The 27,085-nt window shown below is 40.6% G+C and overlaps 3 protein-coding genes across 6 annotated transcripts; all 3 read right to left on the bottom strand.

Annotated features, from left to right (window-relative positions):
- Positions 1 to 413: 413 nt before the first annotated feature.
- LOC133900039 (ankyrin repeat-containing protein NPR4-like) lies at positions 414 to 5,797 on the bottom strand. Of its 3 annotated transcripts, none has more exons than XM_062341118.1 (4): positions 5,620 to 5,797; positions 2,743 to 3,358; positions 2,035 to 2,567; positions 414 to 1,191 (listed from the first exon to the last, which is right to left on the bottom strand). In XM_062341118.1, the coding sequence occupies exons 2-4, from the start codon at positions 3,353 to 3,355 to the stop codon at positions 592 to 594; spliced, it is 1,746 nt and encodes a 581-aa protein (XP_062197102.1). In that variant the 5' UTR covers positions 3,356 to 3,358; positions 5,620 to 5,797; the 3' UTR covers positions 414 to 591. The 3 variants fall into 3 exon arrangements, with proteins under 3 accessions (XP_062197102.1, XP_062197101.1, XP_062197099.1); XM_062341117.1 differs by having other exon boundaries at positions 5,654 to 5,797; XM_062341115.1 differs by lacking the exon at positions 5,620 to 5,797 and adding an exon at positions 3,851 to 4,079.
- Positions 5,798 to 19,339: 13,542 nt separating this feature from the next.
- LOC133900243 (uncharacterized) lies at positions 19,340 to 19,681 on the bottom strand. Its single transcript, XM_062341357.1, has one exon. The coding sequence runs from the start codon at positions 19,679 to 19,681 to the stop codon at positions 19,340 to 19,342; it is 342 nt and encodes a 113-aa protein (XP_062197341.1).
- Positions 19,682 to 21,195: 1,514 nt separating this feature from the next.
- Positions 21,196 to 26,542, bottom strand: LOC133900050 (ankyrin repeat-containing protein At2g01680-like). 2 transcript variants are annotated; one of them, XM_062341131.1, is made up of 4 exons: positions 26,399 to 26,542; positions 23,488 to 24,103; positions 22,781 to 23,313; positions 21,196 to 21,964 (listed from the first exon to the last, which is right to left on the bottom strand). In XM_062341131.1, exons 2-4 carry the CDS (start codon positions 24,098 to 24,100, stop codon positions 21,374 to 21,376), a joined length of 1,737 nt encoding a protein of 578 aa, XP_062197115.1. In that variant the 5' UTR covers positions 24,101 to 24,103; positions 26,399 to 26,542; the 3' UTR covers positions 21,196 to 21,373. The 2 variants fall into 2 exon arrangements, with proteins under 2 accessions (XP_062197115.1, XP_062197114.1); XM_062341130.1 differs by lacking the exon at positions 26,399 to 26,542 and adding an exon at positions 24,596 to 25,382.
- Between the last annotated feature and the right edge of the window lie 543 nt (positions 26,543 to 27,085).

The following is a 27,085-nucleotide window of genomic DNA, read 5'->3' as shown; positions in this document are numbered from 1 at the left end:
GGGAAATATCAAAACCGAATAATACATATACATATATATATATACATGTGTATATATATGTATATATGAAAAATGATTTCCTCTTTTTCATTGTTTATATATATATGAAAAATGAAAAAAGGGAAATATCAAAACCGAATAAGCTTTTGGGGGATTTTTGCAACAAAATAATTTATGGGAAAAAATCTTAAAATCAGACTGACTTTTAGAGTATTTGGCATTTTTCCACAGCTACGCACATGGCCCTGAGAACCGGCTAAGGTGGCGAGGTCAACGTCGCTAGCGGCGGCGCTGGAGGCCTAGCAATGAGGTCTCATTGTCATTGAAAAATACAGTTCAGATTCTATTGTGCCTAAAATATGAAGTCCAAGGTTGCTATCAGTAAACTTTGAAAAAAAAGTTGAACAGAATATTTGAGTAATTAATCATCAACACACGATTGGCAAACTAGAAGCGTTCTCAATGCATAGCTTAGGTCTTACACAGAAATCCAAATTACTAACATAACATTCTTTTACAATGTTTAAACATGTCTTGGAACAAACAACGCGAGCATAAAGTAGCCGGAATCAACAACACAAAGTGACGAGGTCAGACCATATCAAGGAGGTCAGAGTTGAAAGTTCGACCCAACCTAAACTTGAGCTTCAAGACAGGCCATTCACCAAGCAGCTTGGTAAGAGTGGGCAATAAGATTGGCAGAATGCAAATTGCAATAGCCAACCATAGGAGACGAGGGGCCAGAACTGTGTATAAACCAGTTGCAAATGCCGTGGTTGTTGCTACGTATGCAAACCACATAAGCTTCTTTGTAAAAGATCTATAGTAAAGCAAGAACTCAAGGTCCTCCCACCTGGCTATGATGCATATGAAGGCAACGGCAAGTGAGGAGCACATTGCTAAGGTGTCGGAGATCAAGAATGCTTGAAACGCAAGCTTCCTTGACATGATGGGAACCCCCTCACTTCCAGCGTCACTGCTATATCCTCCGGGCAAGGTGAAAGCGGCGGCGAAGGTAATCGTCGCCATGAGGATCGCCACTAGGGAAGTGTTGCTTGTGTATGTTTGAGTCAGTGACCTGACATCCTTCCTTGATGCTTTAGCTACTGTAGCCTTGACGACGTTTTTGAGATTATAAGTACATGCTGCGCCTTCTGGATCAGCTTTCAACATAAGCATGGACACTTCATTCTGCATGAATTCAAAGAAAGGTGCAAATGATGCTCGCAGCAATTAATCTAATACTCAAGGAAAACAATAAATTCTACAAAATTGTGGGGCGGCTCAAGTTTCTTTTTTATTTTTCTATGTTGGTACCTTCTAGTTACACTGTTACTATGTTTTCTTTAAAAAAAATTGTACTATGTTTTCTTTAAAAAAAATTGAAGGCTACATAGTTACTACTCCCTCCGTTAAAAAATAAAGGCGTATTTTATTTTGAAAAAGTCAAACTATATATATTTTGATAAATAATTAGTCAAATTATTAGTATATTTGGTGTATAAAAAATATACAACTAGATTCAAATTTCAAAACTCTTTCACCCTATATTAGTTTTGTAGCCATAAATTATATATTTTGTGAGAAAACAATGGTCAAAGTCTAACTTTGAAGACCGTGCCAAAACGAAATACGCCTTGTATTCTTGAACAGAGAGAGTATATAATCTCAATCAGTTTCTGCATCTGTATTGAATTCCTTTTAGTCTGAATTAGTTTATTTGTAAGGTAGTTTCATAAAGTGACGTGCCCCTGCAAATTATATGGTTTATTGTGACAGTTGCTGAATTCAAAATAGTCACGTGGCTTTAAAATCCTTCTGTTTTTCCTTTCAAATGGTTCTTAATGGTTGTCTGTGTAAACATGTAAATTGCATGGGCCCTGTTTGCAGACTACTAATGTAAATGATTAGTCGTGCTTAGTTCTAAAAGTTCAAAAGTGCATAATGGATGGAAGGGGCACAATATGGCAGTCCAGAAGTACACCTTGTCCTTAAGGTTTTCAGGAGACCAACATATGGAGAAAACATACGTACCCAGTTCAAAGTCTTGGCATGATCGGAGACAGCAGACAATTGCCAGGTTGCTGGGTTACCAATGTTGTTAACAACTGTAACGTCTATGTCTTGGTGAAGCAGTAAAGCAGAGACAATCTTCGGATTGCACTTTTGGACTGCGATATGCAGAGCAGTATCTCCATTTCTGTTCCGCATGTTAACGATTTTCTGAAGCTGTGGGGCCCGCAGGATAAATTCTACGAAGTTTTCATGACCTTCCGATATAGCCTCGTGAAGACATGTCCAGTCATCATTTGGATCCCAACTGGGAGCATCCGGACAATGGTTAAGAAGCTCCCGAGCGACACCTACATTGCCTCGAAATGCGGCTGAAGTAAGAAGAGGATTACCTCTTGTGCTTACTTCATACCCTAAAGAGCAGTCATGTTCCAACAATACTCTTAGAACGTCAATCTGGTCCCAAAGTACAGCCATCCGCATTGGCGTATTCGCATCCATATCTTCTTCTGTGGCCAGCCGAGGACGTGTCTCAATAATCTTTTTAGCGATAACTGAAAACACATCAAGGAACAAACAATGGTTAACAATGACGGAATTATCATACCTATGGATTACTAATGATGATATTAGAGAGTAGTAAGTTGCTGTCTACATAGTATTGATTTTTCTCAATCCTAATTCCAGTTTGCCGTGTATTCCACGTACGTTCCTAATCTGCAACCTCACCTGAATTGCCATTTCTCACGGCAGCAAGCAGAGCATTGCAGGCAAAGGATCCCCCATGAGCAGAATCAGGAATCCCCAACAGTCTCTCGAAGACATCTTCATAATTTCTCATGACTGCTATGAACATGGGTGACTCATTGTATTTGTTCACGGCTCGTGACAAGGCAGGCTCCGCTAATATCAACTCCAGTGCGAGCTCCCTGTGGCCGCTGCGAATGGCATGGTGGAGAGCATTATACCGATGCTTGTCTTGCGCCAAGATCGCCTCGCTCAGCTGCTGATCACGGCAGCGTCCGAGTAAAAAAGATGCCAAAGAAGCATGACCCCTTGTCACGGCGGTGAGCAGTGGTGTCTCCCCATCCGCATTGACCGCGGTGAGGAGAGACTGGTTCAGCCGCAGGGCCTCGTTGCAGAACCCTTGGTGGCCGTGCATGGAGGAGATATGGAGGCAGGTGTTCCCCTGTGGTGTTGTTCCAAGCAGCACGCCTGGGTCATCATGAGCAAGATCAATCATTGATGTGGCATCACCAGATTTGGCTGCCGCCATGAGACGTCTGTCCATCGGTGCTTGTGCTCCTCCTGATGATCTAGTTGTAGCTGCACCGGCTTCCATATGCTGCAAATTAAAATGACACCTTTTACAAAACTATTGATGATACAATTAAAATTGAAAATGTCCATTTTACTCCTGGAAATTATCTTTGTTGTCCGAGTAATCCCGTAGAGTATTATCCGGTTTATTTAGCCCCTAACCTTCCAATACCAGCTCACTTTGATCGCACAGGCTGGTTTTGACCATTGTTTTGCTCACATGGCATCCATGGAGCAGATTGAGATTATATAGTAACTATGTAGCCTGCAAATTTTTAAAAAGAAAACATAGTAACTTGCGCTACCACACAATTTTGTAGAAAACATAGCAGATTGAGATTATATAGTAACTATGTAGCCTGCAGTGAAGCTTCGGGTCTCGTTTAGTCAGCAAAAAATACTCATGAAATGTTATATATACATATTTCTTTCGCTCACAGAAATATATACATATTATTTCTACTTAATTAGTACTAGCCATGAAGTAACACATAAACAACAAGGATATTCATAATACCTGCTTGCAGAATTGGCAGTTAATATGATCCAGCTGCCTTGGTTGAAATAAAATCTCAAAATCAATGCAGCCAAACAAGTAGTTAGGTGGACAAGGAAATTGCCCCTTGCTGCAGTCTTGTTATATAGAACCAGAATCACTAGAGCAATGTGTCTGAGTTACTCGGACAAGCAAGGAATTGATGTTGCTAAGAGCTTAAGGTGACAAATACTTACTCCCTCCGATTGTAAATGAAAGTTGTTTTAGATTTGTACACAAGGATTAAGAAAGTAGATCAAATGATCTTGTTGTCCTTTATTTATTCTGTATTAGAAAAGATAACTCATTCATTTGTGAGAGTAGTAGTATTTATTAAATAAGGGCAAGACGGGAACAAAAGAGAAAAAAACACATAGAAGTTCGAGAATGATTTATATTTAGAGAATAGTTTAGGAGGCTAAAACGACCTACATTTACAACCAGAGTGAGTAATTGGGACTCAATAAATAAAGGCACGTGCTTCAAAGGGCACGCAAAGTTGGATTCCTCAGTGTTCAGGGGTGCGTTAAGGAAGAAAGCATATGCACGTGAAAAGGAGAAAAAAGGATTTGCAACTAAGAATTTACGTAAGAAAATTGACTGTTTGTTCCATACCTCAAGCACGATGAGGTTTATAAATAGATTATATGCTATTTATTAAACACGTAAACTCCAAGGTAAATTGTTTGGTGCAGAAACTCAACATGGCATCACCAAACTGGCACACATTTTGTTAATGTATACGATAGTTTAGGGTTCCTAATTTCAAATAGTGATATTAGGAGGGTCGCAAGGGTGGGCTTGGTCCTCTGCCACATTCGGCTCCGTGGGTTTCTTTTGCATATCAGTAGGAAACAGGCCTCAAATTTGAGTTTCCCCAAAGTTATACTCCCCAGACCAGGATTCAATTTTTCGCCTATTTTTTTGCTGAATTTCGGGTAAACTGCCATGTCGGGCAAAAAAAATTCGGATGCATTGAATGTTGGAACATTTAAATACATATATCAACATCTCTTACACAAACAAGCTACTAGTCCGGTGGTTTTACATTTGAATGCATAATAAAACCCACAGCAACGCGCGGGAAGTACACCTAATAGAGTTTATGAGGTCCTATACACGTTCTCTGTCAGTAAAAAAAAATGCAAAATAGAATAGAGAGTAATCACTCATCAACACACACGATTGCCATATGAGCAGCGTTTGCAGTACACAGCTTTTGTATTACACGGAATTCGAAGTTACTAACATAACATTCATTTTCCATACTTACTAACACAGTTTTTCCACACCTTAAAGTAGCCGGAATCAGTAACACAAAGTAACAAGGTCAGACCATAGCAAGGAGCTCAGACTTGAATGTTCGACCCAACCGAAGCCCCGAAGATCAGCTTTAAGACAGGCCATCCACCAAGCAGCTTAGTAAGAAAGAAATATATACATATTATTTCTACTTCTTAATTAGTACTAGCCATGAACTAATATAATCTAAAACAACAAGGATATTCATAAGACTATTCTCAACCATATTCTCTTCATTTTGTTCCTTTTCCGATTTTCTTTCCCGTTTCTATTCCTTTTATTTCCTCTCATCTCCAACAGCTTCCCTTTGAGGAGAATCGCGAAGGGAACGGAGAGAGAATCCCGTCCTGAAGGGAATGACCCTAAGAATCCTGTCGTGAAGAGAACCGTGAAGCGAAACCGTTAGAAACGCTGAAAGAAACGAAAATTCCTTCACGACGAAAATCTACCTGTGAAAGAATTCTCTTGGGCTTGGTCTAATACCTGCTTGCAGAATTGGCAGTTCGTATGGACGGCACGAGATGATCCGACCGCCTTGGTTGACTCAAGAGAGAAAAAAAAAATCTCAAAATCATTACAGCCAAACAAGTACTAGTAGTTGGGTGGACAAGCAGGTACACTTCTTAAAGGACCTTGTCCAGGCTTGTCCCTTGCTGCAGTCTTGTTATATAGAGCCCGAATCACTAGAGCAAGGTGTCTGAGTTACTCGGACAAGCAAGGAATTGATGTTGCTAAGAGCTTAAGGTGACAGATACTTAATTGGGACTCAATGAATAAAGGCTCATGCTTTAAAGTTGGATTCCTCAGTGTTCAGGGGGGCGTTAAGGAAGGCATATGCACGTGAAAAAGAAAAAAGATTTGCAACTAAGAAGTTACATCAGAAAATCGACTGTTTGTTCCATACCTCAAGCATGATGAAGTTTATAAATAGATTATGCAGTCTTTCTTAAACACGTAAACTCCAGAGTAAATTGTTAATTTCGTACACGAAACTCAACATGGCCTCACCAAACTGGCGCAAATTTAATTTGTTAAGTAGGAGTAAATGCACAAGTGATTTAGACAGGTTCGAATCGTACGGAGCGTAATATCCTACTCCTGTGTGTCTGATATGCTATTAATGCTCTTGAAATGACTTTCTCTGGATCTCTGTGTTATAAGTTTTTTTGTCTATCTATCAAGTCTTGAGCTTCGGCTAGCTTCAACCTTCTGACTTGCTAAAACTAGTCTTTCTACGAAGAGCTCCCCCTTTTATCCTACCGGGGGAGGCTCGACGTGCCCAGATCGGGGGCACAAGTTCCTGTAAGCCATAAATGGAAAGCAACCATTAGGAGTCTACAGTTTGATGTTACAGAGGTTGAAAATGCGCCCTTCGGTCGGTCCCGTCAGTCATTACGCCCCAACTTTAGCAGGTGCAGGGGGGCCACCGACCAGCCGCTGAATATCCTCGCATGCCCGTCCGGTCAGAGCAGATCTGACACAGTCTGACGCGGGAGGGCGACAGGCGATACGCCTCGAGTCCATCGACGATATCTTCAAGCTGTCTCCTTTATGGGCCCCGCAGGGTAACGTGCGATGGGACCTGTCGCATTAAATGTTCCCACGCCTTCCTACCAGGCGATGATAGGGACTGACATACTCAGTACGACAGGCGTGGGAGGAGTGGTTGGATGTGACCGACCATGCTCCCTCTTAAATACAGCATCGGGCTTTCCACCAATTGACACCTCACCATGGAACCCTTGTGGGGTCCATCGGCAAGGGGCTTTTTAGGTCCTCGAGGAACTCGGGGTACTCAGGGACCAACTGTCCTTGGCCCCGAGCACCCCCTCCCGGGCCTGGCTCTTCTCAGGTCCTCGGGGAACTCTGGGCACTCGGGGACCAGTTCATGTCCCCGAGCACCCCCTCCCGGACTTGGCTTTTCTCAGGTCCTCAGGGAACTTTGGGTACTCGGAAACTAACTGTTCTTGGCCCCGAACACCCCCTGCCGGGCCTGGCTCTTCTCGGGCCCTCGGGGAGATGGTCCCCGAGGGATGGCGCCACGTGGCAATGTGCTGTCATGGCATCGGGACTCGAGAATCCCCGGTTCCCATATCACGTTTTGGATATCTTTGTGAGTGAGCGAGGAGTTAGTACATTTGATCCTCTATGCCTGCAATGAAAACACAACAAAAAGAGTTAAAACACTAGTGACAACAAAAATAGAACAAAAGAAAAATGTGCAAACGCAATGATGACTTACATACTCAGGGTTCATTGTGTACCTTCCGTTTACCCTAAGAAACTGGCAAGCATATTATTCACAAAGAATGGTGTCAAAACCTTACTTGTGGCACTTCAAATAATAATGCAATATATTCGTTAGTTCAATAGTACTCTTCATCATAAATAGTGAGATACAAGCATTAAAGGTGTGTTATTACCGGAAAGTGTGTACGGACAAATATCTCATCCAGCTTGGCTGTATCGTGTCTCTCACCTTGCAACACGTACCACTTGTAAGCCCTATTCGAATGCGAAGAAGTTATAATCAATTCATAAATGAATTATAAGGATTGTTTGTATGAGAATTTTCTTTACAATTGTATAATATCGATGAGATCTTGGCAGCATGATTGGGAGAGATTGGCTGAGTCAAGGACTATTAGTCTGCTCCACTTCGGCATCAACATTATACAAATAAAGTGGTTGCTACATGAATACTTATGTTAGGTTCTTGATCGATCAACTTAGGTGCAAAATAAACTTTTAGGACTAATTGACGTATCAAACTTACTTAAAGTTGTAGGGGGCCATGATGTAGTCCTTGTCTTGCATTTCTAGAATAGCCCTTCCTACATAGGTCGACATATCAAGCTTGTGTGATTTGGTCATTTCTTTTATGACTCTTGCTTTCTCCCTGTTACTCTTCCCCTTAATCTCTACGGCATCCGTCTTCAACTTCAAGACCATGTTGGGCTGGGAAATTCGTTGCGGATTAAGGAATTCGACCGGTAACTTCATCTTTTCTGCATCATTAAATTGCATTCTACAGAACAAGTCACTAGTCATTAGCTACTATACATATATTGGTAGATTGTAGGCACTTAGTGGCACCACACGCTTATGAGATTGAAGTCGAGTTTGTCGTGACAGAACAAAGCGTGCATATTCTTAAAATCCACCATGAGATAGGAGTCTCTGCTTAGGAAAATGTTAGCGGGAACATAAGCAATGCTTATTGAGAACCCCGCATGACATTCCCTCATGTACAATTTGTGGAATCTTCTCATCTCCCATGGACCATCTTGAAGTTGAATCGAGGGTAGAAATGACTTGCCATTCTCATAAGTCTCAGGAACATTCGGTGTAGGAAAGAAATCCAACTGAGGGGTACTCAGTGTTTTGCCGGTCTCTTTTGTGACATCGCCCTTCACTGGAGATTCCTGAGCAGATGATGCCTTTAGTTTGGAAGACAAAAGTCACCTATTCACCGGAGATGTTAGAGTCTTTTCGTATGGGGTAACCATGATAGGGACTCTTTGATGCTTAGGTGAAGGTGCTGGAGTCACAGGTGGTGAAGCACGAGGCGAAGATGCCTGAGCAAGCAAAGGTGCTTGATGCTCAGGCAAAGGTACTGGATGCTTAGACGTAACTAAACTTGATGGGCCACAAGTCAACATTTTCAGCATTTTTTTATCTACAGATTCACCATCTGGTAGGTTTTGGTTCTTGAACCATGTGGTGAAGCAACATTTGTGCTCTTTCATGATCCAATCATCTGAGCAGCCTTGATTTTCTCTGTGAACCTCATTCATGTGTTGCTCGACGTACGGCTCCACTATCTTGAGCTATTGCAAGATGGTGAAATGTGCTTCTTACACTAGCTTTGTAATCCTCATCGATGAATCTTTTCTTTCCTTTGGTCCCTCTCCCAGACAATCTCCTCTCATGTCGAGATACAGGTACACCAATCGGTTTCGCATCTTTGATGATGCAACACTCAACGACTTCCTTGGTACCGTAGCCCTCAATCATGGGACCCTCTAGGTGAGCAAGATTCCATACATAGCCCTTGAGAATGCCGATATATCGTATCTGATGTAAGAATATAGGGCCTAATGCAATTATCTCATTCACGATTTGAACCAAGAGGTATACCATGACATCAAAAAAGGATGGAGAGAAGCACATATCAAGTTGGCATAGAGTCTCTATCAAGTAACTATGTAGAGCACCTAGTTTTTCAGCATTGATTACCTTCTATGAATTGCGTTGAAGAAGTGACACAACCATGTGATGACCACCTTTATGTATCTTGGCTTGATACCCCTGATTGCAATAGGGAGTATCTGCATCATCATCACATGATAATCGTGAGACTTCATGCCGATTAGCTTCAAATCTTTCATTGAGACTAGCTTCTTGATGTTGGATGAGTAACCAGTCCGGACTTTCACCCCATGTAAGCACTTGCACAATGCCTTTTTTCTCCTTAGGTGTCAGAGAGTAGCTAGCCGGGGGAAGGTAATGTTTCCCGTTTGGTCTATCTTTAGGGTGTAGCTCTGGCCTGATTTAAAAATGTATCAAGTCCTTACATGACTTGATTCTATCATTTATCTTGTCCGGTATGTCAATAAGAGGCCAATGATGCTATCACACATATTCTTTAAAGCATGCATAACATTGATGCTGTGGCGAATGTCCAAGTCCTCCAGTAGGGCAAATACTTAAAGAAAATTGGTATATTCTTCCACAGCATGCCGGTCGGAGTCTCCCTTTTCTTTCTCTTTTTACCCTTCGGCGGCTTCGCATAAACAACCTTAATGTTCTTGACCATTTAAAACATTAGTACCCTGCTACGAGGTTTTGGACCAACACCTTGCTAAATCGTATTATCAAAATATTTCTTCATCTTGCGGTATTTGTGAGTTTTGAGTAAGAACCATCGGTGTCACGTGTACACTAACTTCTGTGAGTACGGAAAAATCATGGCTTTTAGCGTGAAGTACTATGGTCACAACTCATCCCACACCCAGACCCTATCGTTTCACAGTTTCGTCATATCTTCCATCAATGGTTCCAGAAACATATCTATATCGTTGCTAGGTTGTTTCGGTCCCTGGATAAGAATGGATAACACAATGTACTTCCGCTTCATACATAGCCATGGAGGAAGGTTGTATATAGCCAGGACCACTTGCCAAGTGCTATGTGAGGTGCTTATGTCCCCGAAAGGATTCATTCTATCGGTACTCAACGCGAACCTTACATTCCTTGGTTCTTTAGCGAAATCTAGATACATGACATCGAACTTTCTCTATTGGCTAGCATCAACGGGGTGTCAAAGCTTAGTTCCATCCTTCTTGTGCTTATCGAAATGCCAACACATTAGTTCAGAGTCCCTAGGATTCGAGTACAAACGCTGCAAGCGGGAGATCACTAGCAGGTACCACATCACCATGGTATGATTTCTTCTCTTCTTCTCCGCATTGGAAGAAGTGTCTTCTTTGTCACGACCAGCAATACTCTTCATCTTCTTCGCGTTGGTAGAAGCATCTTCGTCCTCACAATTGTCATTCCTCTTGTACCAATTCGCATTGCACACTGGGCATCTATCCAAGTCTTCATACTCTTTACAGTAGAGGATAAGTAGTTCAGACACGCGTGTATTTTTTGCACATTTAATGACATCGGACAAATAAACTTCTTCACTTGATAAGTGGTGGTGGGCAAGGAGTTAGGCATCAGAAGCATGATTGCTAAGAGACTCAACAGATCCGAGAAACTCTTGTTAGATCATCCATTGCTGGCCTTCAACCTTAGAAGTTCAAGCGTCAAATGCAACACCGTAAACTCTTTATCACAGTCCTTCGAATCCTCATATAAAAGTTCCTTTGATGTCTTCTGTAACGCCTCAAAATTATCTAAACCTCTCCTCTCCCTTAAAACAGGTGGTTTTGCCTGGCGCAACATTTCCTGTATATCAAAATCATCATCATCATCCATCATTACATTAGTGTCGCCTTCGACTTACTCATCATCACCATCCACTTGATCAGCAAAGATGTCATTGTTTCATTCACATGTACGTTTTTCACCATGTTTGAATGAACATGTGTAATTCTCGACAAAACCTCTCAAGATCAAGTGTGATTTGATTATGCTTGATTTGTCCCACAATTTCTGGTTCTTATAGACAGAGCATGGACAGTGTATTTCCTTTGTCATCTTAGTCAAAACGTCCTTCTTGGTGGCTTCAATAAAAGTAAAGAGTCATTTGATGTATATTTCTCCATGTCTTGGCGTATCGTACATCCATGCTTTGTCCATCTTTAACTTTAATCACAAAATTAGATCCACAAATTAATTAATAAGAAAATCATAAGAAAAAAGATTTTTTTAAAAAAATGGAAAATTGGGCTTGTTATAATTATAATATGTCTACGCAATTGAATTTATATTGGTGCAAATTTATGACTCAAAACAATGTAGATTCATTACCCTCTCTTTCCCTCTACATCAGATCTAGATCTAGATATATCTAAAAGATCTCCATTCATGATTAAAGCTCCTAGAAGCTAAAAAACATCAAATTGAAGTTACAATTTTGAAATATAATGCTACAATCATGTGAATTTACACAGTTGAATTAACATTGACCACAAATTTTAGCTAATTCGAGGATCTAAATGGCTAGAACTATGTGAATGTCTAGATCATATTCAAACCCTAATTAAGCCTTAAATCTAGATCTAAACTTAAAAAAGATGCTATCTATGGATGGGATACTCTTACCTTATATAGTCAGCTCCTTCAAAGAATTCAAAAATAAAACTTGCCCACTTGTTTGGTAATCTCCCGGCTGCCTTTGAGCTGCTTTGTTCTAACATAGCAGCTCGGTCTGAATGGAGCTCCTGAACATGTATTGTTTTATAGAGAGATTACTAGAGATGGGTCACATGAGGTGCTGTCTCTAGAAAGATGTTTTAATAGGTGGCTAATTATGTGGTCCGCCTGTAGTAATTATCTTATTACCAGAGGTGATTCACATAAAGAATCGTCTCTGAAAATGACCTTTTACACAGACTGTTTCTTATGTCACCTGTCTCTTGAAAATTATTCCATTACTTAGAGGCAGTTCACATAAGGAACCGCCTCTGGAAATGACATGTTACATAGGTAGCTTCTTATATCACCCACCTCTGGAAATTGTATCATTACCACAGGCAGCTGTCGTAAGCAACGACATGTGGAAATTTGTTTCCACAGGTGGTCTGAAACCATAGGACCCTCCGCCAACTGCTCAGACGATTTGTCATATGAGCTGTCTGTGGAAAAGCACCGTGAGTGTTAAAAAATAGTTTTTGTAGTAGTGTATTGAGAAATCTTGGGGCCGCAGTTGTGGTGCTTTATTTAATCATATACAATGATGGTTTCCTATCTTTCCACTTTCAAATGTTCTGATCAAACCAATATTGAGAACAATGCCCGAGGGGTCAAATGCACGAGGTGAATACGTACCTCCTTGTTCTGAAAAATAGTTTTTTAGAAGTGTATTGAGAAATCTTGGGGCCGCAGTTGTGGTGCTTTATTTTATCATATACAATGATGGTTTCCTGTATCTTTCCACTTTCAACTGTTCTGATCAAACAAATATTGAGAACAATGCCGAGGGGTCAAATACACGAGGTGAATACGTACATCCTTGCCACGATAGGAAGTCCCAGGCTTATAGCATCACTACTTGATCCATCAGGCATGGTGAGATTTGCGACGGTGGGAATTAAGTGTCTCCGTGAGGACAATCAAACTACACCAGTTGGCATGAACTCACCCATACCGCTGAAGACACCATCGTATCATCTTCACCGGTCAAAACGTCCGAACACAGCTTACGCCACTGTCCCAACAAAGTTGAGGAAGATGTCCAAGCCCACGCCAATTAACCTGCTACACCATCCTTTGGATTATTATTGAATACACCCCTACACTTGCTGGCCCTGACATGACATCCTTCACGTGCGTGCAACTCTTGCCATGGTCAGCATTTTTCGTGCCTCGCCGTAACACACCTTTGTGAAGCTCTCAAACATGATGCCTGCTACGTTGCACTGACCGATTCAATAACAAAGTGCAAGCCCACGCCAGCATATATATGCTGCTGGCAATAACCGTTGAAGACACAGCACACCTATGGTCTGACGCCCTGCACGGCAACCATTCTGTTTGATTATCGCCGCCCATTGTGCCTCATTGCTCCTTATTGCAATAGCATCTCCAACTCCATCGTGGCATGCTTCACACAGAGGTATGGGCGGACCCACGTTGGTGCAAAGGTATTCAACTGAATACCTAATTTTTTGCCCAAAAAAATAAGTATATAACAGCTATACTATATATACATATCTCTAGTTGAGTCAACTTATTTGCTTGCTGTTTTAATACATCATACCACCTAGCAAAACATAAGTTCAAGCTAATATCCATTCTCCACTTGACCTATTAACTAGAAAAAACCTACATTTTCATACCACAGTAGCAAACATCAAAGCCCATAATTTTTATACCATAAATACTGAATACCGGATCACTAAATCATGAGTCCGTCGTTGCATAGAGGTGTTCGATGGTCCTTGGAAAGGTACCACGATTTATAACTAGTGAGATACCAAGTTTTGGTATGGTATCTTTCTAAGGATAGTAAAAAAACTCTTCACCAAAGTGCCCGAGCACGCCACCTACCTTGCGACCCCAATCGAGTTGTCAACATCCTTTATGTGCCACGCGTGAGCCATTCTACTATGCGCTGATGAGACCAATCACGAAATTTTTTTATATTTTTTGTTTAATATTTTCAGAATACGTGTCCATTTGAAAAAAATCGCAGAACTAACCTATCGTCGCCCGTTCAGCGGGTGATACCTTGTTCTCGCCTGTTGAACGGGCAACATCTTACAGGCCCTGGCGTTCAGAGGAAGATCTCGCCCGTTCAAAAGGTGAGACCTAGTTCTCTCCCTCTAAACGGACGAGAACTTGGTCTCACGCGTTCAGAGGTGAGAACTTGGTCTCGCCCTCTGAATGAGCGATATGTGCACATATTTTTTTTTAAATTTAACATTTTTTATACGACAATTTGAAAAATAGCGTACATTTGGTGCAAATTATTTTTTTTTGTCAAAGCACTATTATCATTTTACCCGGCACGAAGGTTACATACGCTGATAAATATTTTATGGGATATATCATCGCTGTGCGAATGGACCCTAACCATAAAGAGATGACGAGAACAAATGTTGACATGTACGGTACGCCTAAAGACTAACCTAGCGGGCCGCTGCTAAACCTAACATGCTTTAGGGAATGAAAATAGGCCGGGTTACAATAGATGATATCTATTGAGTGCACCTAGGATATTTGCCCTTTCTCAGGGCATCGGGGCCCTATGCCTTAGCGCGATTGGCCCTCTCCCACTTTGTTTCCCTCTCTGCTTCGTGTGCGTCAGCCACGGCACACTCATCCGCTGCCTTCCTCATGCGCTCCTCCTCCTAATGCTTCAGCCGTAGTTCCTCCTGTTGTTGCTCGTACTCCCAATGTTCTTACACTTCCCTCCTTCACTGCATGCTCATGTTGACCCACCGTTTCCGATCCTTATTTTGCTCTATATCCAGCCATTACATGAATTCAAATATAAGTGGAGGAGACTGCACAAATAAAACAAGAGGGGATATTAGTAAGACAGTGCATGCAATCATATAGAAAGTGGCACTGAGTTATGTATATCACTATACCGGTGGTTCACATAGGATCCATGTCGAGGCTTGTCGTATTAGTAGTTGGTACACATGAAGAAGCGTAGGTCATAGGTGTAGGAGATGTCTTAGGACTCACGAAGCCTACAAAGATCATCACAGAAGCACATCGGCGGTTCGACCCCCTGAGGTATGAAAAATCCTCCAAAGTTTCTTGGGTGGGCTTGGTGGAGCTGAGGAAGACATTGTAGTTGAGGGAGCTGAGAAATGAGTGATCTATCTATGGATGAGGGTGGGGTTATTTATAGTGGCTGGGGGCTAGTGTATGGACTGAGTGCATGGGCTTGGCTGGGGGCTGGAGCATATGATTCCCTATGAAAGCTGAAAAAGTTGTGGCATTGATGCTTGACAGAGATACCCTATGAAAGCTGTTGCTTGGTGTGGTCATTTCATTCTGCAAAAGTTCAGTAAGGAGTTATTATTGCCTCTGCATGGAAGGCAGAAAATCCTATGAATGCATTGGGCTTAGAAAAAACGTATTACTACAACAATAAAACCCAGTCATTTCATTGAAGAAAGTAAAGTACATCACAAATAACGTTCATCATAAGCATTTATTGCTTGTCTATGGGTACAGTACATAAGGAAATATGCACCAACTTGTACTCTACTCGTACACAAGATACGACAAGTTACAATGGCATGTGGTCACTTCGTGTCTAAAGCCTGAGTCAGCACAGGTGTTCTCATTTCATGGTTAAAGCTTAGTCGTGTGGTCACTTCATGTCTAAAGCCTAATTCACGACAGATGTGTTGTCATTTCATGCTTAAAACTCTGTCCTATGGTCACTTCGTGTCTAAAGTGTGAGTCACAATAGAGATATTGTGCTGCAGCAAAGTGTTGTCATTTCATGCTAAAAGCTAAGGCGATGCATTTTTACCCAATGATAAATGATATTTACAGAAAGTTGAGTATACATCTAATTGCATCTAATTTGCAAAACAATGTAAAGAAAGAACATGTGTTACCCCAGTATGGCTAGGTTTACATGGAGAGTAGATTCGTCTGGTCAATTTATCACTGTGCATATGACCTCGCTGAAGGACTTCAATGGTGCCACCATATATTCCTCCAAATGTTTTGACTATTATGCCCAGTCACATGAGTGTAGACTTTGTACCTAGAAGTATCAGAGTGGTCACTAACATCTAGCTCAAGCAATTCGTGGAGTAGATATGTCTCATAATTGTCAGAATTGTGACTAACATCAAACCCGTGGCATGCTTGATGGAATCAGATGTGAATGGTTAAAGCTGAGTCGTGTGGTCACTTCATGTATAAAGCCTTAGTCAGAACAGAGATGTTGTCATTTCATTATTAAAGCTGAGTCGTGTGGTCATTTCCTGTCTAAAGTGTGAGTCATGATAGAGATCCTATGCTGGCAGCAGGATGCTGTCATTTTATGCTTAAAGATGCATCGTGTGGTCACTTCATGTCTAAATCCTGACTCGCGACAGAGGTGCTGTGCTGGCAGTAGGGTGTGGTTGTAGCAGTATGTGTTTGCATTTGATGCTTTGAATGATGTTGCAGCAGAGAGAGAAATTATTGCACACACTAGTAAGAGGAGAATTGGTACTTTCTCAGACATCATCTTAGTGCTAATCTACTCGCGAAGGAACAATGATGTGAACCTGATGTTCTATCTAGCATAACAGCATACGTGGTGCTATATATAGGAACGAAAGCACCCATAAAATTTGTGAGGCTTAAATGGTCAGGGTGTTCAAAACTTTTGATCATTTATAGTGGAAGATGGATACTCCTATATTGGGGCAAGATATAGTCTATCATTTATCAGGAACAGATTTGTATATTTGTTAAATGACTAGATTTAATTTCAATGGCTATTTATATGAAAGATATCCATTTTTATTTCCATGGAATCTTCACTCCTCTTCCAATTTATGTGTATCAAAATAATAATAAATAAAGTTCTCATTGTTGTAATAATTGTGTTACCACTCACTAATCAAACAAGAATTTAAAGGAACAACAAACAAAAGGCACAATATGTACTCCGGTATTTCTCCACTTTATAGATCCACTTTTCCAAGTTTTAGTTTGGATATATAGAGCATATGATCTAGAACATATTTAATGGGAAATTTCATCCAATGTATGAGACATATAAATTTATTCCATGTGGTTAATTAGTAAAAGTTATTTGTTATTGACAGATTATGCTATAAGCATATGTGCATCACAATAATATCCAAAGCTAAGCAATAGATAAAATTTCTAACAGTTTACTTGTGCGGAGAAAAGAATTGCTGAAAATAGCCTTTGCTAATTTAAACAACAAACTCATACAAGGCATATGTGGATGCCATGACCTTAACATTATCTAATTAATATGACTCATAGATATCATCTTCTATGTTCTAAAATAAACCATGTCACGTCTTCGATGGTAATCTCCCTTTCAATATGCCATCCCTTTCCATTCGACTCCTCAAGCGATAAACACCCTTAGGAAAATATGGTAGGATGAAGTACACTCCTTAAGGTGGCATCCACTACATTCCTCAATAGTCATCGATATGGTAATGTAGTGAAGGTAATCATTGTGCTCCTCCCTTAGCATGGTCGTCACATGTTTATTATCTGAGTGCTAGTTGAATAGAATACGATCTATGAGTTCATTCAGACACTTTTTCCTATAAACTTCATAGAGTGACTCTGTGAGGTTAGATTATCCAAATATTCAATATTGCATACCCTCATACTATGAATCTTTCTGCTGTATTTGTACATAATGAGATATTGAATATCTCTTGTAGTGCCTTTTATAGATCACGAGGTATCTTCGTCCCCAAGAACCCTTGTCGGAGATCATTAGTCAAATGATTCCTTAAGTATTGCTTGGCCAATGCTTTCTCATGAGGGAGACATCATTATAGGGTACTACGGTACAGCTCCACTTTATAGATCCACTTTTCCAAGTTGTAGTTTGGGTATATAGAGCGTATGATCTAAATCATATTTAATGGAAAATTCCATCCAATGTGTGAGACATATCAATTTATTCCATGCAATTAATTAGTAAAAGGTATTTGCTATCGACAGATTATGCTATAAGCATAGGAGCATCACACTTACATCCAAAGCTAAGCGATAGATAAAATTTCTAACAATTTTCAGCAATTTACTTGTGTGCAGTAAACAATTGCCAAAAATAGCCTTTGCTACTTTAAACAACAAACTCATACAAGGCATACGCCGATGCTCTGACCTTGACATTATCTAATTAATATGACTCACACATACCATCTTCTGTGTTCTAAAATGAACCCTGTCATATCTTCAACGGTAATCTCACTTTCAATATGTCATCCCTTTCCATTCAACTCCTCAAGTGATAAACACCCTTAGGAAAATATGGTAGGATGAAGTACACTCCTTAAGGTGTAATCCGCTACATTCCTCAATAACGATCACTATGTTGCACTCATTGTGCTCCTTCCTTAGCATGGTTGCCACATGCTTATTATTTGAGTGCTAGTTGAATAGAATACGATCTATGAGTTCATTAGACACTTCTTCCTATTAACTTCATATAGTGACTCTATGAAATTAGTTGTGCACTTATCCAAAGATTCAATATTATATACCCTCATACTATGAATCTTTCTTCTGTATTTGTACATAACGAGATACCGAATATCTCTTGTAGGGCCTTTCATAGATCATGAGGTATCTCTGTCCCTAAGAACCCTTGTCAGAGATCATTAGTTAAATGATTAGTGGCAACAAAAATTGTGAGCACGAAGAAGCTGAAGTGTGCTGGTGAGGAAGTTGCACAAGTTTCAGTGATCAAGTACAAGCCAACTATACCATCATCAGTTACAATTATAAATATGCCATCAATTTAGGAGATGGCTGAGATGGTAAGGCAAATATATTGTTGCTGCTCTGGGAGTGATTCATGGATTAGATGCAATGATGTGGTGTGCAGGCAATTTCTGAATGCCATAGCTTGGGGACAATCTGTTTCTCACGGAGGGGTAATGTCAGGCATATACGGTATCATGGACTGTATGGATGGCGTTGTGGGCCGACAAGTCCAATAGACCAAGCTACGGCCCAAAGGCAAGCCCAATAGACCAAGCTACGGCCCAAAGGCAAGCCCAAGGTCAACAATACAAAAGAGGCCAGCAACTCGTGGAGAGGGAGAACAGAACAGATATCGTCTTCGACTCGTCTTCCTCCTCGGTTTGTCTCCTGCTGATCGTGCTGCCCCTCCCCAGTTCCTTGCTTCTCCCAGTCCAAATTCTCTCTAATTGCTAAATTACTACCACAAATCGCATTCTAATTACCCAGGACATGACATCTTGTTGTACTCGTTGACGGCGCGCGACAGGGCGGACTCTGCTGCTATCAGCACACCAGCGCGAGCACCCTGTGGCCGCTGTGGATGGCGTGGTGCAGTGCGTTGCATCCGTTCTTGTCTTGCTTCAAGATTGCCTCTATCAGCTGCAGCTCACGGCAACATCTGAGGAGAACAGAAGCCAGAGAGGGATGACTGCTTGTCACGGTGGTGAGCAGCGGCGTCTCACCATCTACGTTGACAACGGCAAGGAGAAGCTGGCTCAGCTTCAGCGCCTGGATTTCTTTGCAGAACCGCTCGTGGCCATGGATGTAGGAGATGTGGAAGCAGTTGTTCCCCTGCGGAGTTTTTCCATGCAGCACGCCCGGGTCATGCAGAGCCAGGTGCTTCATTGATCTGGCATCACCAAATATGGTTGCTTTGAGCAGCCCTCTTATATATATATATATATATATATATATTCTGCAAGTATGTTCACTGTAGTTTATGTTTGCGCATACCCTACAAGTTGTAACTCACAGTGTTTCGAGTTGTAATTGGGGGATATGCGTAGTGCGAATAACAAGTTGTAACTCACAGTGTTAACTTCTTGTGTTGCAATTATGTATTTATGGACGTGAAGTTGTAACTGATATATTTAACAAATTGTAACTCACAGTATTTTGAGTTGTAACTGGGAGATGTGCGCAGTTCTGCAGGTATGCTCACTGTAGTTCATATCTGCGCACACCCCACAAGTTGTAACTCACAGTGTTTCGGGTTGTAACTGGGAGATACGCGCAGTGCGAATAACAAGTTGTAACTCACAGTGTTAGCTTCTCGTATTGCAATTATGCATTTATAGATGTTAAGTTGTAACTGATCTATCTAACAAATTGTAACTCACTGTGTTTTGAGTTGTAACTGGGGGATATGCATGCGAATAACAAGTTGTAACTCACAGTGTTAACTTCTTGTATTGAAATATGCATTTCTAGACATAAAGTTGTAACTGATCTACCTAATAAGTTGTAACTTATAGTGTTTCGGGTTGTAACTAGAGATGTACACAATGCGAATAACAGGTTGTAACTCACAGTGTTAGCTTCTCGTGTTGCAATTATATATTTCTGGACGTGAAGCTGTAACTGGTCTACCTAACAACTTGTAACTCACAGTATTTCGGGTTGTAACTGGGAGATGTACGCAGTGCAAATAGCAACTGCGCATAGGCGCAGAATAGGCTCGCCGTGTATATATACACACACACATATATATATACATATATATGTGTGTACATATATATACATATATACATATATATATGTACATATATGTATATATACAATATACATATATTTATATATACATATACATATACATATATATATACATGTATATATATACGTATATATACATATACATATACGTGTATATATATATATATATATGAAAAATGATTTCCTCTTTTTCATTGTTTATATATATATATATATATATGAAAAATGAAAAGAGGGAAATATCAAAACCGAATAATACATATACATATATATATATACATGTGTATATATATGTATATATGAAAAATGATTTCCTCTTTTTCATTGTTTATATATATATGAAAAATGAAAAAAGGGAAATATCAAAACCGAATAAGCTTTTGGGGGATTTTTGCAACAAAATAATTTATGGGAAAAAATCTTAAAATCAGACTGACTTTTAGAGTATTTGGCATTTTTCCACAGCTACGCACATGGCCCTGAGAACCGGCTAAGGTGGCGAGGTCAACGTCGCTAGCGGCGGCGCTGGAGGCCTAGCAATGAGGTCTCATTGTCATTGAAAAATACAGTTCAGATTCTATTGTGCCTAAAATATGAAGTCCAAGGTTGCTATCAGTAAACTTTGAAAAAAAAGTTGAACAGAATATTTGAGTAATTAATCATCAACACACGATTGGCAAACTAGAAGCGTTCTCAATGCATAGCTTAGGTCTTACACAGAAATCCAAATTACTAACATAACATTCTTTTACAATGTTTAAACATGTCTTGGAACAAACAACGCGAGCATAAAGTAGCCGGAATCAACAACACAAAGTGACGAGGTCAGACCATATCAAGGAGGTCAGAGTTGAAAGTTCGACCCAACCGAAACTTGAGCTTCAAGACTGGCCATTCACCAAGCAGCTTGGTAAGAGTGGGCAATAAGATTGGCAGAATGCAAATTGCAATAGCCAACCATAGGAGACGAGGGGCCAGAACTGTGTATAAACCAGTTGCAAATGCCGTGGTTGTTGCTACGTATGCAAACCACATAAGCTTCTTTGTAAAAGATCTATAGTAAAGCAAGAACTCAAGGTCCTCCCACCTGGCTATGATGCATATGAAGGCAACGGCAAGTGAGGAGCACATTGCTAAGGTGTCGGAGATCAAGAATGCTTGAAACGCAAGCTTCCTTGACATGATGGGAACCCCCTCACTTCCAGCGTCACTGCTATATCCTCCGGGCAAGGTGAAAGCGGCGGCGAAGGTAATCGTCGCCATGAGGATCGCCACTAGGGAAGTGTTGCTTGTGTATGTTTGAGTCAGTGACCTGACATCCATCCTTGATGCTTTAGTTACTGTAGCCTTGACGACGTTTTTGAGATTATAAATATTTCCTGGATCAGCTTTCAACATAAGCATGGACACTTCATTCTGCATGAATTCAAAGAAAGGTGCAAATGATGCTCGGAGTAATTAATTTAATACTCAAGGAAAACAATAAATTCTACAAAATTGAGGGGTGGCGCAAGTTTTTTTGTTTTACTATGTTGGTACCTTCTAGTTACACTGTCACTATGTTTCCTTTTAAAAAAATTGAAGGCTACATAGTTACTACTCCCTCCGTTAAAAAATACAAGGCGTATTTTATTTTGATAAAGTCAAACTATATATATTTTGATCAATATTTAGTGTATAAAAAATAAACAACTAGATTCAAATTTCAAAACTCTTTCACCCTATATTAGTTTTGTAGCCATAAATTATATATTTTGTGAGAAAATAATGGTCAAAGTCTAACTTTGAAGACCATGCCAAAACGAAATACGCCTTGTATTCTTGAACGGAGAGAGTATATAATCTCAATCTGTTTCTGGATCTGTATTGAATTCCTTCTTGATTTCTCATTCCTTTTAGTCTGAATTAGTTTATTTGTAAGGTAGTTTCATAAAGTGACGTGCCCCAGCAAATTATATGGTTTATTGTGACAGTTACTGAATTCAAAATAGTCACGTGGCTTTAAAATCCTTCTGTTTTTCCTTTCAAATGGTTCTTAATGGTTGTCTGTGTAAACATGTAAATTGCATGGGCCCTGTTTGCAGACTGCTGAGTAATGTAAATGATTAGTCGTGCTTAGTTCTAAAAGTTCAAAAGTGCATAATGGATGGAAGGGGCACAATATGGCAGTCCAGAAGTACACCTTGTCCCTAAGGTTTTCAGGGGACCAACATATGGAGAAAACATACGTACCCAGTTCAAAGTCTTGGCATGATCGGAGACAGCAGACAATTGCCAGGTTGCTGGGTTACCAAAGTTGTTAACAACTGTAACGTCTATGTCTTGGTGAAGCAGTAAAGCAGAGACAATCTTCGGATTGCACTTTTGGACTGCGATATGCAGAGCAGTATCTCCATTTCTGTTCCGCATGTTAACGATTTTCTGAAGCTGTGGGGCCCGCAGGATAAATTCTACGAAGTTTTCATGACCTTCCGATACAGCCTCGTGAAGACATGTCCAGTCATCATTTGGATCCCAACTGGGAGCATCCGGACAATGGTTAAGAAGCTCCCGAGCGACACCTACATTGCCTCGAAATGCGGCTGAAGTAAGAAGAGGATTACCTCTTGTGCTTACTTCATACCCTAAAGAGCAGTCATGTTCCAACAATACTCTTAGAACGTCAATCTGGTCCCAAAGTACAGCCATCCGCATTGGCGTACTCGCCTCAATCTCTTCTTCTGTGGCCAGCCGAGGACGTGTCTCAATAATCTTTTTTGCGATAACTGAAAACACATCAAGGAACAAACAATGGTTAACAATGACGGAATTATCATACCTATGGATTACTAAGGATGATATAGAGAGTAATAAGTTGCTATCTACATAGTATTGATTTCTCTCAATCCTAGTTCCAGTTTTCCGTGTATTCTATGTATGTTCGTAATCTGCAACCTCACCTGAATTGCCATTTCTCACGGCAGCATGCAGAGCATTTTCGGCGCAGGCTCCCCCATGAGCGGAATCAGGAATCCCCAACAGTCTCTCGAAGACTTCTTCATAATTTCTCATGACCGCTATGAACATGGGTGACTCATTGTATATGTTCACGGCTCGTGACAAGGCAGGCTCCGCTGCTATCAACTCCAGTGCGAGCTCCCTGTGGCCGCTGCGAATGGCATGGTGGAGAACATTATACCGATGCTTGTCTTGCGCCAAGATCGCCCCGCTCAGCTGCTGATCAAGGCAGCGTCCGAGTAAAAACGATGCCAAAGAAGCATGGCCCATTGTCACGGCGGTGAGCAGTGGTGTCTCCCCATCCGCATTGACCGCGGTGAGGAGAGACTGGTTCAGCCGCAGGGCCTCGTTGCAGAACCCTTGGTGGCCGTGCATGGAGGAGATATGGAGGCAGGTGTTCCCCTGTGGTGTTGTTCCAAGCAGCACGCCTGGGTCATCATGAGCAAGATCAATCATTGATGTGGCATCACCAGATTTGGCTGCCGCCACGAGACGCCTGTCCATCGGTGCTTGTGCTCCTCCTGATGATCTAGTGGTAGCTGCACCGGCTTCCATATGCTGCAAATTAAAATGACACCTTTTACAAAACTATTGATGATACAATTAAAATTGAAAATGTCCATTTTACTCCTGGAAATTATCTTTGTTGTCCGAGTAATCCCGTAGAGTATTATCCGGTTTATTTAGCCCCTAACCTTCCAATACCAGCTCACTTTGATCGCACAGGCTGGTTTTGACCATTGTTTTGCTCACATGTCATCCATGGAGCAGATTGAGATTATATAGTAACTATGTAGCCTGCAAATTTTTAAAAAGAAAACATAGTAACTTGCGCTACCACACAATTTTGTAGAAAACATAGCAGATTGAGATTATATAGTAACTATGTAGCCTGCAGTGAAGCTTCGGGTCTCGTTTAGTCAGCAAAAAATACTCATGAAATGTTATATATACATATTTCTTTCGCTCACAGAAATATATACATATTATTTCTACTTAATTAGTACTAGCCATGAAGTAACACATAAACAACAAGGATATTCATAATACCTGCTTGCAGAATTGGCAGTTAATATGATCCAGCTGCCTTGGTTGAAATAAAATCTCAAAATCAATGCAGCCAAACAAGTAGTTAGGTGGACAAGAAAATTGCCCCTTGCTGCAGTCTTGTTATATAGAACCAGAATCACTAGAGCAATGTGTCTGAGTTACTCGGACAAGCAAGGAATTGATGTTGCTAAGAGCTTAAGGTGACAAATACTTACTCCCTCCGATTGTAAATGAAAGTTGTTTTAGATTTGTGCACAAGGATTAAGAAAGTAGATCAAATGATCTTATTGTCCTTTATTTATTTTGTATTAGAAAAGATAACTCATTCATTTGTAAGAGTAGTAGTATTTATTAAACAAGGGCAAGACGGGAACAAAAGAGAAAAAAACGCATAGAAGTTCGAGAATGACTTATATTTAGAGAATAGTTGAGGAGGCTAAAACGACCTACATTTGCAATCAGATGGAGTAATTGGGACTCAATGAATAAAGGCACATGCTTCAAAGGGCATGCAAAGTTGGATTCCTCAGTGTTCAGGGGTGCGTTAAGGAAGAAAGCACATGCACGTGAAAAGGAGAAAAAAGGATTTGCAACTAAGAATTTACGTAAGAAAATTGACTGTTTGTTCCATACCTCAAGCACGATGAGGTTTATAAATAGATTATATGCTATTTCTTAAACACGTAAACTCCAAGGTAAATTGTTTGGTGCAGAAACTCAACATGGCATCACCAAACTGGCACACATTTTGTTAATGTATACGATAGTTTAGGGTTCCTGATTTTAAATAGTGATATTAGGAGGGTCGCAAGGGTGGGCTTGGTCCTCTGCCACATTCGGCTCCGTGGGTTTCTTTTGCATATCAGTAGGAAACAGGTCTCAAATTTGAGTTTCCCCAAAGTTATACTCCCCAGACCAGGATTCAATTTTTCGCCTATTTTTTTGCTGAATTTCGGGTAAACTGCCATGTCGGGCAAAAAAAATTCGGATGCATTGAATGTTGGAACATTTAAATACATATATCAACATCTCTTACACAAACAAGCTACTAGTCCGGTGGTTTTACATTTGAATGCATAATAAAACCCACAGCAACGCGCGGGAAGTACACCTAATAGAGTTTATGAGGTCCTATACACGTTCTCTGTCAGTAAAAAAAAATGCAAAATAGAATAGAGAGTAATCACTCATCAACACACACGATTGCCATATGAGCAGCGTTTGCAGTACACAGCTTTTGTATTACACGGAATTCGAAGTTACTAACATAACATTCATTTTCCATACTTACTAACACAGTTTTTCCACACCTTAAAGTAGCCGGAATCAGTAACACAAAGTAACAAGGTCAGACCATAGCAAGGAGCTCAGACTTGAATGTTCGACCCAACCGAAGCCCCGAAGATCAGCTTTAAGACAGGCCATCCACCAAGCAGCTTAGTAAGAAAGAAATATATACATATTATTTCTACTTCTTAATTAGTACTAACCATGAACTAATATAATCTAAAACAACAAGGATATTCATAAGACTATCCCCAACCATATTCTCTTTATTTTGTTCCTTTCCCGATTTTCTTCCCCGTTTCTATTCCCTTTATTTCCTCTCATCTCCAACAGCTTCCCTTTGAGGAGAATCGCGAAGGGAATGGAGAGAAAATCCCGTCCTGAAGGGAATGACCCTAAGAATCCCGTCGTGAAGGGAACCGTGAAGCGAAACCGTTAGGAACGCTGAAAGAAACAAAAATTCCTTCACGACGAAAATCTACCAGTGAAAGAATTCTCTTGGGCTTGGTCTAATACCCGCTTGCAGAATTGGCAGTTCGTATGGACGGCACGAGATGATCCGACCGCCTTGGTTGACTCAAGAGAGAAAAAAAAAATCTCAAAATCATTACAGCCAAACAAGTACTAGTAGTTGGGTGGACAAGCAGGTACACTTCTTAAAGGACCTTGTCCAGGCTTGTCCCTTGCTGCAGTCTTGTTATATAGAGCCCGAATCACTAGAGCAAGGTGTCTGAGTTACTCGGACAAGCAAGGAATTGATGTTGCTAAGAGCTTAAGGTGACAGATACTTAATTGGGACTCAATGAATAAAGGCTCATGCTTTAAAGTTGGATTCCTCAGTGTTCAGGGGGGCGTTAAGGAAGGCATATGCACGTGAAAAAGAAAAAAGATTTGCAACTAAGAAGTTACATCAGAAAATCGACTGTTTGTTCCATACCTCAAGCATGATGAAATTTATAAATAGATTATGCGGTCTTTCTTAAACACGTAAACTCCAGAGTAAATTGTTAATTTCGTACACGAAACTCAACATGGCCTCACCAAACTGGCGCAAATTTAATTTGTTAAGTAGGAGTAAATGCACAAGTGATTTAGACAGGTTCGAATCGTACGGAGCGTAATATCCTACTCCTGTGTGTCTGATATGCTATTAATGCTCTTGAAATGACTTTCTCTGGATCTCTGTGTTATAAGTTTTTTTGT

The sequence above is a fragment of the Phragmites australis genome, chromosome 19 (genome assembly GCF_958298935.1).
Source record: "Phragmites australis chromosome 19, lpPhrAust1.1, whole genome shotgun sequence".
In the NCBI taxonomy this organism is placed as follows: domain Eukaryota; kingdom Viridiplantae; phylum Streptophyta; class Magnoliopsida; order Poales; family Poaceae; genus Phragmites; species Phragmites australis.
Note: the sequence above shows the minus strand (reverse complement) of the source record. Positions and strands in the feature narration are given on the sequence as shown.